The sequence below is a fragment of the Homalodisca vitripennis genome, chromosome 4 (assembly GCF_021130785.1).
Source record: "Homalodisca vitripennis isolate AUS2020 chromosome 4, UT_GWSS_2.1, whole genome shotgun sequence".
NCBI classification, from domain to species: Eukaryota; Metazoa; Arthropoda; class Insecta; order Hemiptera; family Cicadellidae; genus Homalodisca; species Homalodisca vitripennis.
This window is the reverse complement of record NC_060210.1, coordinates 161781068-161795861: the sequence shown is the minus strand read 5'-3', so window position 1 is coordinate 161795861 and position 14794 is coordinate 161781068. Positions and strand designations below refer to the sequence as shown.

Below are 14794 nucleotides of genomic sequence, written 5' to 3'. Positions count from 1 at the left end.
TAATTATTTATTTCAATGAGCTGCTATTGTACTGTGTTGAGATAGAAAGCTCTAGTTTCCACTTTTCTTCTTCTTTTATCAAGACCTTTCAAATGAGGCATCACTTAATGAATGGGTCTTTTTATACATTTAATCCCATTTAGGGGAAATGGTCAAAGTTGTAACAGTGGCTAAAAAGTTCACTTCTATTTCTAGAAAGTATCCCATGTTCCATCCCTCCATATTTATCCATCAAAAACTAAACAGAGTTTATTTATACCTTTACACTTTATGCTTTATATGTTATGATTAAGTTTTAGTAAATTTGTATAATTCTATGAAACTGTTAATAGATTACCAAAAGTTATTAAGAAGATTAAGAAACTCTGTTACTCGCTAGTACAAATAAAACAAAATAATCTTAATATCAAAAACATAAATTATAAACCTTTTTACACAGATGTTCAATCTCCATTACTGTAAAAGGTTCAGATTTTTCAGTTTTTTACATTATCAGATTCGAGAACCTTTACTTTCTCTAACAGTGATTCGTAGGCAATTTGATTAAACAGTGTACTCGACTCAACAAGGTTCGAGGTTTAAAATCTTTGAGAACATTCCTTTCTGCGATTTCTTTATAGCGTTTGCCACCAACTGTTGGTGATTGTATGTTGGAGTTACTTTATTTTTTAAGCGTGGAACAATACCAAATTTGAATTCATTTCTTTTCCTTCCGTTTCAAAAGTATTGATGTCAGACTTTTCCTCCATAGTCTCTAAAAGAAAGACACTTCTCTTTATTAGTTTATTTGCATATAACACAGAATGTCGTACATTAAAAAAAGAAATCCAGGAGATGACAGCTATTGACAAACCACTGTACATTGCTGTACATTCTCCGCATATTTTCTTACACAATCGAGGAGGCTCTTTGCTACAGCCTTGCATTTAATCAAACAGTTCAATAAGACCGAAGAATAAAAAATGTGGGGCTTCTCTTTGCCAACTTCACATATTAAAAAATGTAAAGAATGTCTACATACTAAATATATTAACAATGTTCTTTTGCTTCCAAAACTTGTTGATTTATCATCAAAGTACGAATAATAACTTACCAATCGCATCTAAAATTTTGTACAGTCCTTTTTATTTTCATTTCATAAGATTTATGACTTATTATTTTTTTAAATACAGTTTTTTAGTATGTAATGCAACACCTACACGTTTAACTGTTGCATTTCAAAAGACCAAATTATCGGTGCAAGGCCTGTTGTTCAAATAGGTTTATGACCTTCTAGAGAACCATTATTTTTCTAAGGCTAATAATTGCAACAATGTATTGTATTGTATTTTAATTGTTGTGTATTGGTACTATGCAGTGGTACTGAATGTTGTTTGTTTGAGTTTCTTTCGACTGTTACCAAGATTCAGGTTTTTTTTACAACTTTTCTGTTATAACTGACTTTGGTGTGTCAGATAGCTTGTATTTTATTCAGTTCTTAACTTTTGTGTTTATACTTGTATCAGATTTTGATAGAACAGCATTCGATACCAGGCATTCTCTATAATTGATATCTAGATTGTCATTCGATAACATGAGACCTTAAATAATCAGTTGCTCTCGTTTTAATCAATAACTTGATTATTGAACTGGTATTTAATAAATTATTAACATGTTCACTGTGATCTATCCTGAGTAATCATGAGTAGCTTTAACAAGCACGCCCCAAACTGTCTGCCACAATCTGTGTTAATAAATATACAGAACTTTGTAAACTTATATTTTAAAATTTAATATAAAAAGAAACAACATTAAATAAGAAGATAAATAAAACACCAAACATAATTATTTTGGAATGTTTGTATATAACTGGGCATTTGCTTTCATAAATTGAAAGTTTATTTTCTTTATCAAAGATGTTCAAAAAGAGGTCTACTTTTCATCTTCTTGTAAGTAGCCTCCAAGAGTATTCTACTCTCCGAGTTGGTACATGTGTGTTACAGATGAGATTAAATTTGAAATCTAACTAATTTTAAAAATAATAATGGCGACTATTGGTAAGAGTGAAACACTAAAGTATTCTTTCCTCAGTTCTACTACAATGTTGTTTAAAATTCTCTAAAATTAGTGGTGGAGCATCATTTTTTGTTGTTGAGACATTGAAATTTTAATAGTTAATGTTTACCCAGAAAACACCTTTTAGTGATTTAAAAGTACCTATGATATTTGACACTCTAGTTATAAAATTTAAAAACCTGCTATTTATACGCAATTGTTACAAAAAAGTCTATCTATTTGACACACCTGAAGAAAAAGACAAATACCAACTCTTAAAATGTTGTATTTCAGTTTGTTTATTCTTTCACTATTAGTTATGAGAAAATATGAAGCAATTCGTATCAAAACTGAAAAACTTTGGTTTCATTTATAAAAGTACATTGCTTAACATATTATACTTTTGTTGCTTTTAAAAATTTATTTTTGCTTTCCATTGTCTAAAATAAACATGGGCAGGAAACATTTTTAGCTAATCAAGTTACAGAACAGTAAAAACAGTAATACAATCTAGGTCTAGGACCTATGACATTCAAAAACTGTATAATGTTCATGCCTCCAATATTGGAACAAATTTCTCAAAGTTCAAAAACCCGACTTTTAGAATGGTAAATACACTAAACTCATCAAGTATAACTAGTAAAAGTATGTTTTTGACATAATACATAGAAATGTACCTGTACATGTAAAAAAGCTAGAAACATCATCATAGTCATTAGATAAAAAAAGCTTTAATTGCAAGAATTATATTTATTTTGCCATTTTGGACACAGTTCAATTCTTTGAGATCTACATCCAAAATTACCTTACTCATAGCATAAAAACTTTTTTATTTTTATTTTTTATAAAATGTTGTAATTATTAAAATATTGAGTCCAAACAAATTATGTATAAGTTATAAAGTTTTGAAAATATCTATCTTTAATCACCAGTAAAAGTCATTTTTCAAAATTTTGTACTTTTGGACGAGTTCTTTGAGAGACAAGAGAACCACTTATATGTGGTATGTTTACTCGTATGTTCATTCCTCAGCAGCTAAAAAATAAATGAGTGAAATCTATCCTTTGTTTACAGTGGTTTGAGCCCCATGTATGGAATTTTGTTTATTAGTTTTTTTTTCTGAATGTTACAATTATTTTTATGAATCAGCGAGTATGTCTTACTTTGGTGTGTAATATCTATTTACTTTGAACCATTTTATTTTCTTAAATGTATTCCTACAATATTTCTTAACTAAGCCCAATTTAAAAATTCAATAAATTACTAAAAAAATGTGTTTATTTCAGTGCAACCGATTGCATCAATGGCACCATTTTGAATGCAACTCTGGTGCCTGATAAGTTTATGAACTTCACAATATATCGCAACCTGGTAGACAATACTACAAAGGTGGTGGATGAACAACAACAATTCTTGCCCATGCAACACCTCCTTACTATTTACAACTACTCCAGACTGTATATCAACCTGGAGGGCTGCGTGAACACGCTGCGGGGCGAGTGCAGGCAGTTCCTCAACACCCACGGCAATGATGGGGACAACTTCACTGCTCAGAGTCGGTTTCCCTGCTACTATAACAAGGTAGAGTATGCCAAACACGTGTTGTGTAGCAGACTTCACTAAGGATAGAGTGAGGGTCATTCCCTGTAGGAACATGCACCATTATCAAATATTGCCTAAATAGAAATTAATTTTCAGAAAATATATCAAATCTATAACTTAATTTGATCTCAAGATATTCTCCCTGAATTATATATATACAGGGTGATTCATGAAGTTCTCCCCCCACTTCTACAGCACATTGTACTAGTAAAAATAATGAAAAAATGTTATATAAACATAGGTCCGAAAACGCTTCGTTAGCGAGTTACAGCTAGCGAAAGATTTCGCCTGAATTCCTGGGTAAAGAGTAAAAATAAAGCCATACTGAACTTTTGGAAAGGTTTATTAAGTAAGAAATATCGTGGATTCTTATGTATTTTTACCTGATAAAGCTAATAAAATAGGTTTCAGAACTATACCTGTAGTAGTTTTTGAGGGATTCAGGGTTAAATGCAAAAAATTGGGGCACGAAACAATGTTTTTGTAAGTTTGATGTACAATAACTTTGTTTAAATTGGTAATAAATACATAAAATCAACAAACATTTAATTGTAGAGAATTTAATTCTGAGAAAATTTATATAATCAAAGTCTAAAATAAAACAGAAATAAAGTACCAAAAAATCGATTTTATTCAGTACAATACATTACTAGCTGTAAAGAAATACCGTACTGTATTTAGTTAAAATAAAACAAAAACAAAATGTTTGTTACTTAATGAAGAGATAAATTGAGAAAACAAGATTAACTGTTAAATAAATTTGTTTGTAAATAAAAATATCATGTTTTATTACGTAGTATTTTTTTTTTTAATAAAAATTTACATCAAATGTTCGAAAATTATTGAAGCAAACATTTTCCCATTATTGTTTACTAATCATCGAAATGCAGTTTTTTTGTTTTATTAATTTCTAAGTTGGTAACGCACGAATAACAGCTGATCAACAATTATATTCTGTACTGTTACGTTAGAACTGTGTATTAGTGGTGTTTTGCAAGCTACAGCAGGAGATCGGTTCTGTGAATCGTGTTATTAAATGTAATTTTTTCTGTGAGTTATAATTCGATTGTTTATTCAGCGAAAAAATGCCTTACTTATTTACATCAGAGGAATTAACGCTGATATGGTTTTTATTTTGGTTACTGTAATGGTAATGCTAGAGCTGCTGTAGAAGAATATGAACTACGTTACCCCTAATAGGAGGATTCCAGATACCAAAACAATTTCAGGAACTTTTCGTACTCTTCGGGAAACGGATCACTACCAAGTACTAGAACCAATTATGAACGAGCTTGTCCAACTTGATGATGATATTGTTATTAATGCTGTTCATCGCAGTCCCAGGTGTAAGTAACAACGACGTATTTCTAGGCGGATAGGAGTTTCGCAGTCAACGGTGTGGAGGTCACTTAATCGAATCAAATTTTATCCGTTTCATAAACAAAAGGTTCAACATCTACAGCTAGGGGATGGTCCGCTTCGCTTGGAGTTTTGCAACTTTTGAATATTTAATAATCAACTGTACAAGCGTATTTTGTTTTACGGATGAGGCACAATTCACTCGGGTGGTGTCAATAACTTGCACAATGAACACTCATGGGCATGAAGAAAATCCACATGAGCTAGTGGAACAGAACTTTCAACACCGATTTAGCGTCAATGTCTGGTGTGGCCTTTTGCACAATCGGCTGATTGGGACCTTTCATATTACCTGGACGCCTAAATGCTGAGTATTCTATTTGCATTTCCTTCAAGAAGAGTTTGCCGCAGCTGTTAGAGAATGTTCCTTTACATCTCAGACAAAATTTGTACTTCCAGCATGACAGAGCACCTCCCCACTTTTCACGTGCCGTTTCTGCTTACTTAAATCATCAATTTCCTGGACACTGGATTGGTCGTGGAGGGCCTCACCCTTGGCCACCAAGATCACAGATCAATCTCCATTGGATTATTGCATCTGGGGATGGATGAAAGACATTGTATACAAGACAAAAGTGAATTCTCGTGATGAAATAATTGCCCGTATTATGGATTCGGCTGTGCAGATACAGGGAAGTCCTGAAAAATTAAGAAACGCAACAAAAGCAATACACAAACGTGCTGCAAAATGTATTGATAATGATGGCCTCATTTTCGAACATCTATTATAAAAAGGTTCGTACGGTTGGCCCAACCTGATTTAATTTTGCTTAAAACTAGTAATGTATTATACTGAATAAAATCGATTTTTTGGTACTTATTTCTGTTTTATTTTAGACTTTGATTATATCAATTTTCTCAGAATTTAAATTCTCTACAATTAATGTCTGTTGATTTTATGTATTTATTACCAATTTTAACAATGTTATTGTACATCAAACTTACAAAAACATTGTTTCGTGCCCCAATTTTTTTGCATTTAACCCTGAATCCCTCAAAAACTACTACAGGTATAGTTCTGAAACCTATTTTATTAGCTTTATCAGGTAAAAATACATAAGAATCCACGATATTTCTTACTAAATTAACCTTTCCAAAAGTTCAGTATGGCTTTATTTTACTCTTTACCCAGGAATTCAGGCGAAATTTTTCGTAGCTGTAACTCGCTAACGAAGCGTTTTCGGACCTATGTTTATATAACATTTTTTCATTATTTTTACTATTACAATGTGCTGTAGAAGTGGGGGGAGAACTTCATGGAATCACCCTGTATATATATATATATACCATATTATATATTATACCATCATCAAACTTGATTTTGCCTATGCATAAATAAAATTTCATGCAAAGTTTCGAGTCTATAGCTCAATTTGTTCTGAAGTTATACTGAGATCAGTTAGGCTTCACTAATGCTCAGCTAAATCCTGAGTCAGAAGAGCACTATAATAAAACTTAATATTACCTACATTGAAATAAAGTTTAATGTAAAAATTCACATCTATAGCTTAATTAGTTTCTTAGATACTCTGTGAAATACAGACAGACAAAAAGGATTTTTCAGACCACAAAATTACAGCATAATATGCAAAAGTTCATATGTACAACTTAATTTATTCTCAAGATACCTCTGAGTGATATCCTTCGCTAATGCTTAACAAAACCCATGCAAAATTTCTATAGCTTATTATTCTGTCTCGAGACATCCTGAGGAGATAGGAGAGAAGTTTTGCCAGCCCTCTGAGTGAGACTTTGCTAACCCTCAGCCAATGTAGGCACATTGATCTATAGAAATTTGAAAAGATATTTTTAGCCATGATTAAATCTGTATATCAAATAATAGCCAGAGACTTATTCATCACCAAAGACAATCACATAGATCAATAAGATTTCAATAGGAAACCAGCTTATTTGCTGCTCTCCAGTACTGAAGCTGAGCTTTAAGAGGATTGCGAACTTACTCTGCTTTATGACTACGGGTTTTCTCTTTTAAGTGTTTTTGCACATCATATTTCTATATAAAGTATTTCAAACAACAAATATTTCAGCGACTACAAGAAAGAATGTTTTTAAAAATTCTCAAATCCATTCATTTCATGACTATAATCAATCAAGAAATAATAACACTTTAACATTACTGGGACAAGATCATCAGAGAACATAGCTCTCAAACATAGATAACAATTTTACTCTACAAAAAATATTATTCTTCTTGTCCTTCAGATTATCACCTGGGACTGGGACTTTGAGGGTTAATGGACATGCCCTGTGGACCTAATCAGCCTTGAGTTTCAACCTTTTGAATATCCTTTTGATTTATATCAATATTGAAATTAACTTAATAATTCTTAGTAGTATTATTTGAAGAAAGTTGGAATATATTGAATACAATATTTTGATACATAATTTTCAAAATTTTGAAATGAATTATTTTAATTATATATTATTCTTGAATGATGCCTTGGTGTAGTGTGGTAGATAGTAGTACTCTTAATTCCATGTTGTGGGGTTAAAAAGTAAAACATTGTTCATTCTAATTTGAATAATACATTTTGAAACTTTTATTAATTGTTAAAGCATAAGATTGAGGTACTAATCCATGAGTTAATTAAAACTTAGTTCCTTAAGAGTTCCATAAATATTTCCAAATAATATAATGACAAATTTTGTCCCTCACCATTACAGAAGATGATATGTTTATTATTCTTTGTTTAAAGTGTGTTATTGACAATGGATGGAATGAAAGGATAATAGGATTTTGGACATTTGCCATTGTTATATGTTACAAAAAGTATAACACTAGTTACAGTCGGTTTGGGGTCGAGTTGTGTATAGCCACATGTTGGTTGCGACAATTTTGTCTAGTGTCCAAAAAGATGTGTGAATGTTGTCGTCTAGCTCTACATTGGTAGTTAATCTATGTAGGTTCAGAAATGTCTGCTCCTCAATGGTTAAGCCATTTTGATGTGTGTTGGTTATCCCCACATGCTGTTTGCTCCAACTAGAACAAATTCAGATAGCCTCACTCTGGTAATCCCAATTTATAAGATGTCGACATGTGTGTAGTTCCACTTTGGTGTAGTAAATTTATAAGATGACAGAATGTCCCACAACGTTATTAGTATCAATTTGATACTGGATCAAGATAGGTGATGTTATTTTTTTTCTAATGTCACACTTGCATAATGTGTTGCATAAGAGTTCAATTATTTATCTTAGTATACTCGCCTTGCATCATATATTTTTAGGTATATTAACACTCACTCATAAGAGAAACACTTTATTATAATGAGTGTTTGTTCAATACATGGTTGTGCAAGCTTACCAACTCTTTTATAATTTATTTTCAGTCACAACTTTTTATAGGGAAATTTGTTTCTTATACTATGTTATCTAAATTTAAACTAATTTACTTTCAATTTCACTAAGAAGCAATAAATATGAAACAAGTTTGACCATCTATACGTGCTTGCACAGTAATATGAGGTGTTTTCACTCACAAAGCCAATTCAGTAAAGAGAATGATGAGGACAAGAGCGGGGGATAACGGAAGTAGATACCTTCCACTTTCAATCTCAGACTCAAACTAATTCATTTAACTTTTAATATCTCGGTTCATACTGTTCATAAAATATGAATTTCTTTTGTTACTGTTACAATTTAATTACCTGAACTTACTATAATATGAAGTTAATTTATCTTTTCTCTACTAATTTATTTTAATGTCATAACTAACTAGCAAAGAGACTATATCACAAGAACTGATTGGACTAAATATATCCTCCATTTAGCCATTAACTCGTTTGAAATTTGTATTGCATATTATCAAACTTTTATACATTATGTTTTGAGGATTGCAATATTATATACTCTTCATCAGGTGTAAAAGTGTAACACATAAACATACACTTAACACTTAAAACCTAAAAAGTACGCAAAGGATTGATTTTTTATCATACCTTTCTGTTAAACCAACAGCTTGAAGTCCACACTGGAGAAAATGAACCAAGCGATGTCACTGCACAGAAGTCAAGAGCACAAACAACACGTCACAGAAGCACAAGCAAAAATGGAACATTGACAAAAAATCAATGTCAGTATTTCATGTGTTATCGTGGCGCATCATCTAATGAGAACAGGAAGGCAATGGTCAGTAGGTGGGGGGGGGGGGAAGGCAGGCACCTTCAGCCTTATATTTTGGAAAAATTTTATCATTTACCATCGTTATGTTACAAAATGAATAACACTACGTTTTGTGAATTGAAATCTACCCTCATTTTTCCAGTCTGGACTTCAAACTCTTGGTGTACCAGTCAGGAATGATACAATTTTTTGAATAGCAATCCATTGCCACACTTTTTAGATATGCATGTTTATGTATTGTTTTATTTTACACCTGAGTATGAGGTAGATTTCAATCCTCAAAATGTAGTTTTATACATTTTGTAACATACAACAACTCCATTGCCGTTCCCTCATCTTGATGGTAAATTTGAGCCTCTTAACTCAAAATAATTGCATTGAGTGCATAGTTCTAACAGTTCCATAATTACTGGCACAGGAAGTTTAGTTCTTTCATTTAATGTTTGGTGTTCATTGAAACATGATTTAATGATTTCAAGAGTTTCTGGAACTGGTACATTTGTGAATAGACTTCCAATGTCAAAACTTACTAGTTTGTCTAAAAGGACTTTAGAAAATTTCCTGCAAGGTGAATAACAAGAACTAATGATAGGCTGGAGAGGGATGCTGGGTTTGTGGATTTTAGGAAGGCTATACATATGGGGGATTTTGTAATGGTGAGGAGTTAATTTAGATCTAACTTTATCTGAATAATATGTTTTGAGTTTTCCTAAGAAGTTTGCTACTTTGTGTTCAAATGAATAAGTTAGGTCTATAACTGTATATTTGCCAGTATTTAAAGTTTCCGTAATCTTTTCTTTATACGCTACTGAGTCAAGTACAACAGTAGCGTTACTTTTATCGGCTGGTAAGATTTTGACCGTGCCATCTTTCCCAAGGATCGACATGGCCTTCTTCTCCTCTACTGTCAAATTGGGCTTTGAGGGTGGAATTTTTGTGAGCAAAAGACTGGCCACAATGAAACCAGTCACCCTGTTTCTCAGATAACTGTGCAGACTCGATTCCAGTTAAGAAATCCTCTGCCTTTATCAATTTTTGTTCAATAGAAAAGTTTAAACCCTTAGATAAAGGGTTTTTTGTACCACTAAACGATACCAAATGGCTAGAAAATCCTGTTTCCTTCACAATAAGATACAATTTATTTTAGTTCACTTTTCTGTTTTACTTTGTTTGTTGTTGTGAGAATCTTGTAATTTTTGTTATTGTTGAAGTTATGTATTTTTAGTAATTATTATAATTTTATTTAAGAATTTTTATACGAATCTATTTAGATATTATAAATTATTTCCAATTCTTTGGGTGAAAAGCCATATATTATTAACGTGGAATTATTACATTTCAACAAATAAATGTGTCTTATTTTGTAAATTTTCATACATACCTAAGTTAGAGTTAGTGCTATATATCCTATATGCTATTAGTTTGCTTTCCAATAGGAATTGATTAAATTTCCAAGTAATTCTAATAATAATGACCCCTTGCTGTAAACAAGTATGTGTGTGCATAACAAATTTTTTATTTAAATTATTTGCACATTTTTAGTACATTTCGATTGTAGATCTTGAACATTTATTAACAGAAAATCAGTGTAAGATTTTGGTTTTGTTCCTTTTTTATTTTTCTTAGATTTTAAGAAAATTATTAGAATATAAAGTAATATACTGTACATATTTCTGTGAAAAACAATAAAAAGTGTGAAAATAATACACTACATAACAATTTTAACTATAATTGTTAAAAATGGCACAAAATATTTGGAAAACACCTCTAAAAAATTGCCTAGGCACTTTTAATTAGACCTCCAAATAAATTTATGGCACCAAGAATGAATCTTTATTAACATTAAAACATTATTATTCTTCTCACTGTTATCACTATAATCTTTCAGAAAGTTTATGTTCTAACTATATGGAAAAATAATTAAAATATTAAAAAACATAAATAAAACATGTTGTTTCAGAATGACTCATTTCTGGTTGTTGCCAGATTTGATTTGAACAAAACGTGGCGGGAGTTGCTGATTGCCGTCATTGTGCCAAGCACTCTGTTTGTTGTGTCATTTGTGGCACTTGTGGTGATAGCTCACTCCGTCAAGGTGGGTGACGATGCCAAGATGCGCTGTCAGCTGTGTGCTCATGCACAGGATCCTGCTACAGTCGAGGAGCTCTCCATGGATGGCGTGTTACATCAAGCAGACAGTCTAGCTGCCCTCGAGCAACAAGCCCATCTCACTGCGTAGCACTGCCACCCAAGATAATCACACATACTTTTGGAATTTTTTGAACTCGAATGATCTTTACAGTGCATTTCCCTATTTCTTTACAATAATTATTCAAAGAATTTTCAAAAATGTAATCTTAATAACAATGTGTCAATTACTGTATGCAAAAGCAGCAGCATTCTAACACTTAGCAGCAGATACATCCATATGTTGTGAGATAATATACAATAATTTAAAATACATTTTGGCTCTTTGTGTGAAATTGGTAGGCTATTGATATTTGTATAGCCAATTTGTCATTTGTATTGTAAATTGAGTGATTCAAACACTGGAGATATCAAATACGGTGTCACTGGCATCATCATTTACTTATTTTGCAACACATTATCAATTTTTTATCTAGATATATATCTTGCAAGAACAATATATGCTCTCTAGTATAACATTATGAATGGCTAGAGAAAGCAAAATTGAACTAGGGAATAAGGGATGGATCAGTGAAGTAGATTAGATATATACAGCTTAGAGCATGATGACAATTGACTTATGCAGGATCTGTCAGTCCAATCTTGATAACTCAAACCTGAAGAAACAGTGAAGTTCGAGATATAGAAAATCTCAAGTAAATAATTTTCAAATTACCAAGGGTGAAAAGCGGTAACTTTGAGTTAGATAGAGCCAAGAAGGTACTGAACATGTCTAAAATGTGTTGCTATGCTAAAAGAATTTACACAACAATCCCTGTGAAACCCTCCGGGGAGGGTTCAGTATTGGTTTGTTTATACCATCCTTCCATCTGCACTGTATACAACAAATACTGATGAGTCACTTAAATTTGGGCAATCATATGAATGTTTAGTAGCGGCACATCGCTAACCTCAAATATTGGGATTCTGGGGTAAAGGGGTTGATCAATAGGTCAGCTAACTGTGTAGGATGACTGTTAGCTGTAAGGGAGGATGGGGCTCCCTTAGTGTTAAAGGCTAAACAAGAAGAGTGAATACTGTCCACTATCTGCTTTGACTAGAAGAGGCTGCATCACAGTAGAGTTGATGGAAACTTTGACTTAACAGATCTGCATAGCTAGACCTTCCAAGTTATAGACTGTAGTAGTACATTTACTACTTCAAACAATGGAGACTTCGATTTATGAAGATGTTTATAAGACAATATTCAATTTGTAATGGGTAAATCAACATTAACTATTATGAGAAGGTCTCCTTATCAGAGATTTCGAGTTATCAAGAGTCGACTTATTAAGATTTAACCTATAACTTAGACTACTGGAACAAAAAGTTAACCAAACCCAATTTCCATTTTCAACTCTTAACAATTTCCACATACAATCCTTTAGAGACACGTACAAGTTTCGACCACTCAGTCATTACTTTGACACTTAATACAAGTCTGAGTTTATTGGTATGAATATTAAAATTAAGTATTTTATTAACAGATGCTATTAATATAATATAATATTAATATAATGTTGTTGTTCTGAAATGCAATTCCATTCCGCATACTTTATAAAGTTCCAACAAATGTGTATTTAAACTTTTATCAATTACAAACAAACTAACACATTCTCTAACAATGTATTTGCGTATTAATGATTAGAAGCTTTTTTACAAAAAATGAAATGTACACATTTTTCATATTTGGTTCATAAATTTGTATTTACTTTAAATTCAATTAAATTAAAACGTTTTTACTTTAAAAAAGAGGTGACAAAAAAGAAATTTTCGTTTTATCTGTATCAACTAAAAAATAAAATGTAATGTCATTTTGAAAATAAAAATAATGTTAAGGTTTGAAAAAAAGTTAGCAGGTTAAAATCATATGTATCACATATGTGATACATCACATATTATGTTAAGCTCATATGTATCACACAATATAAGAGCTTAACAAATAACTAAATGTTTCAATTGATAACATCAGTTGTAACATCACATCTTAGGTAAGACGCCCATTCAAATAATGTAAGGCAAACATATAATAAACAAAAAACTTATATGTAAGTTTATTTCAATCGAGCAGTTTCAGTGTGCTTGTTTATTGTATACTTATCAATTAATTATAATCTAATGCTGCTTTGAGTCAATTTATACATAACTCTTGTACAGTATAGGACAATTGTGTGACATCAGAAACTCACTATTTTAGTGACCTCAGTAAGAAGAACTTACCAATGGAACCAATAAAATCTGCGCTTGCAACAATGTTTTAATTGTATGTTTGTAATGTAATACTAGTGTCTTATCTCGGGCCCACTTGCACTCTGTTGTGTCATGCACAATCATATACCAATGTTGCTAATGCAAATACTGTATCAGTGTTCACCTTTCCTCAGTGTTTCTTTACTTCAATCTGGTTTTGTGGCAGTTTTAACAATGTGCAAGACATTAAATAAGATAATTTCAGTATAATTTTAATGCAGTATTACGCTATATTGTTGTATTGTTTGCAAAACATTTTAAACATTAAAAATCAAGTGTAGAATATTAACAGGCTTTTGAAAATTATTCTTGTAATTCAATAAAAATTGACAGCTAATTAATAAATGGAGTATAATAATATACACTATAATTATATATGTTTCACATTTTATAAAATAGACAACCATTTACTTCAAACACTACTTTAAAACTAAAATAAAATTCTCTATTTTTAAAATCGCGAACATAAAATTAGAAACTAATATATTATTATTACAAAATACCACAAAGCTAGGATAAGAGAAGTATTTTTGTAAATGTTTAATAACGAATTTAAGATTTATCAGGCCTTTACCTTTGCATTTACTGATTAATACTAAATATTTTTGTACAATATGCAATAAAATCCTTTACGAATAATAACATTGTTCATAACATGTGTTTTAAGTGAATATTTATACCATTTATCGAAGTCCAAGCAAATCTTATACTATTTGCACAAATTGATATTTTTTTATTCTTGTGTATAGAGATTATTTATGCTACTGTAATATACTGTTGTTTGCTCTTGCGATATATACTGTATATTATGTGTTTTTGAGATGTATTGGATGTTTGTATATAACAAACAATTTAATAAAATTATACCTAATAATAAAAAATGATTGGTCATTTTATTGTGTATGAAATTGTTTTAATCTATCCTTCAGTTTGCTTCTCTACATTACCACTTTCTGGCCTATAGGGAAAAATAATGGGTGCAACCACATGTAACAATACCATAGGTTCAAGATGAGAACAAGTATAATATATGGTTATTAAAATGAGATAATGGTAATAAAACATCAATAAAGTAATCCAATGTTATTGGGCAACAAGACTTAATGAGGTAAGTTAAACACTTAGCTATAAGAATCTCTCTTAAGGTGATAATAAAAAT

The 14794-nt window shown here is 31.2% G+C and overlaps 1 protein-coding gene across 1 annotated transcript in view; it reads left to right on the top strand.

Moving 5' to 3' along the window:
• The window catches only part of LOC124360488, a 57324-nt gene extending 42793 nt beyond the window's left edge, over positions 1-14531 (top strand). The window contains exons 5-6 of the mRNA XM_046814160.1: positions 3321-3615; positions 11159-14531. Of these exons, the coding sequence (XP_046670116.1) occupies positions 3321-3615; positions 11159-11437 (574 nt within the window). The 3' untranslated portion in view covers positions 11438-14531. The remainder of the gene's footprint in view (positions 1-3320; positions 3616-11158) is intronic.
• Positions 14532-14794: the final 263 nt, after the last annotated feature.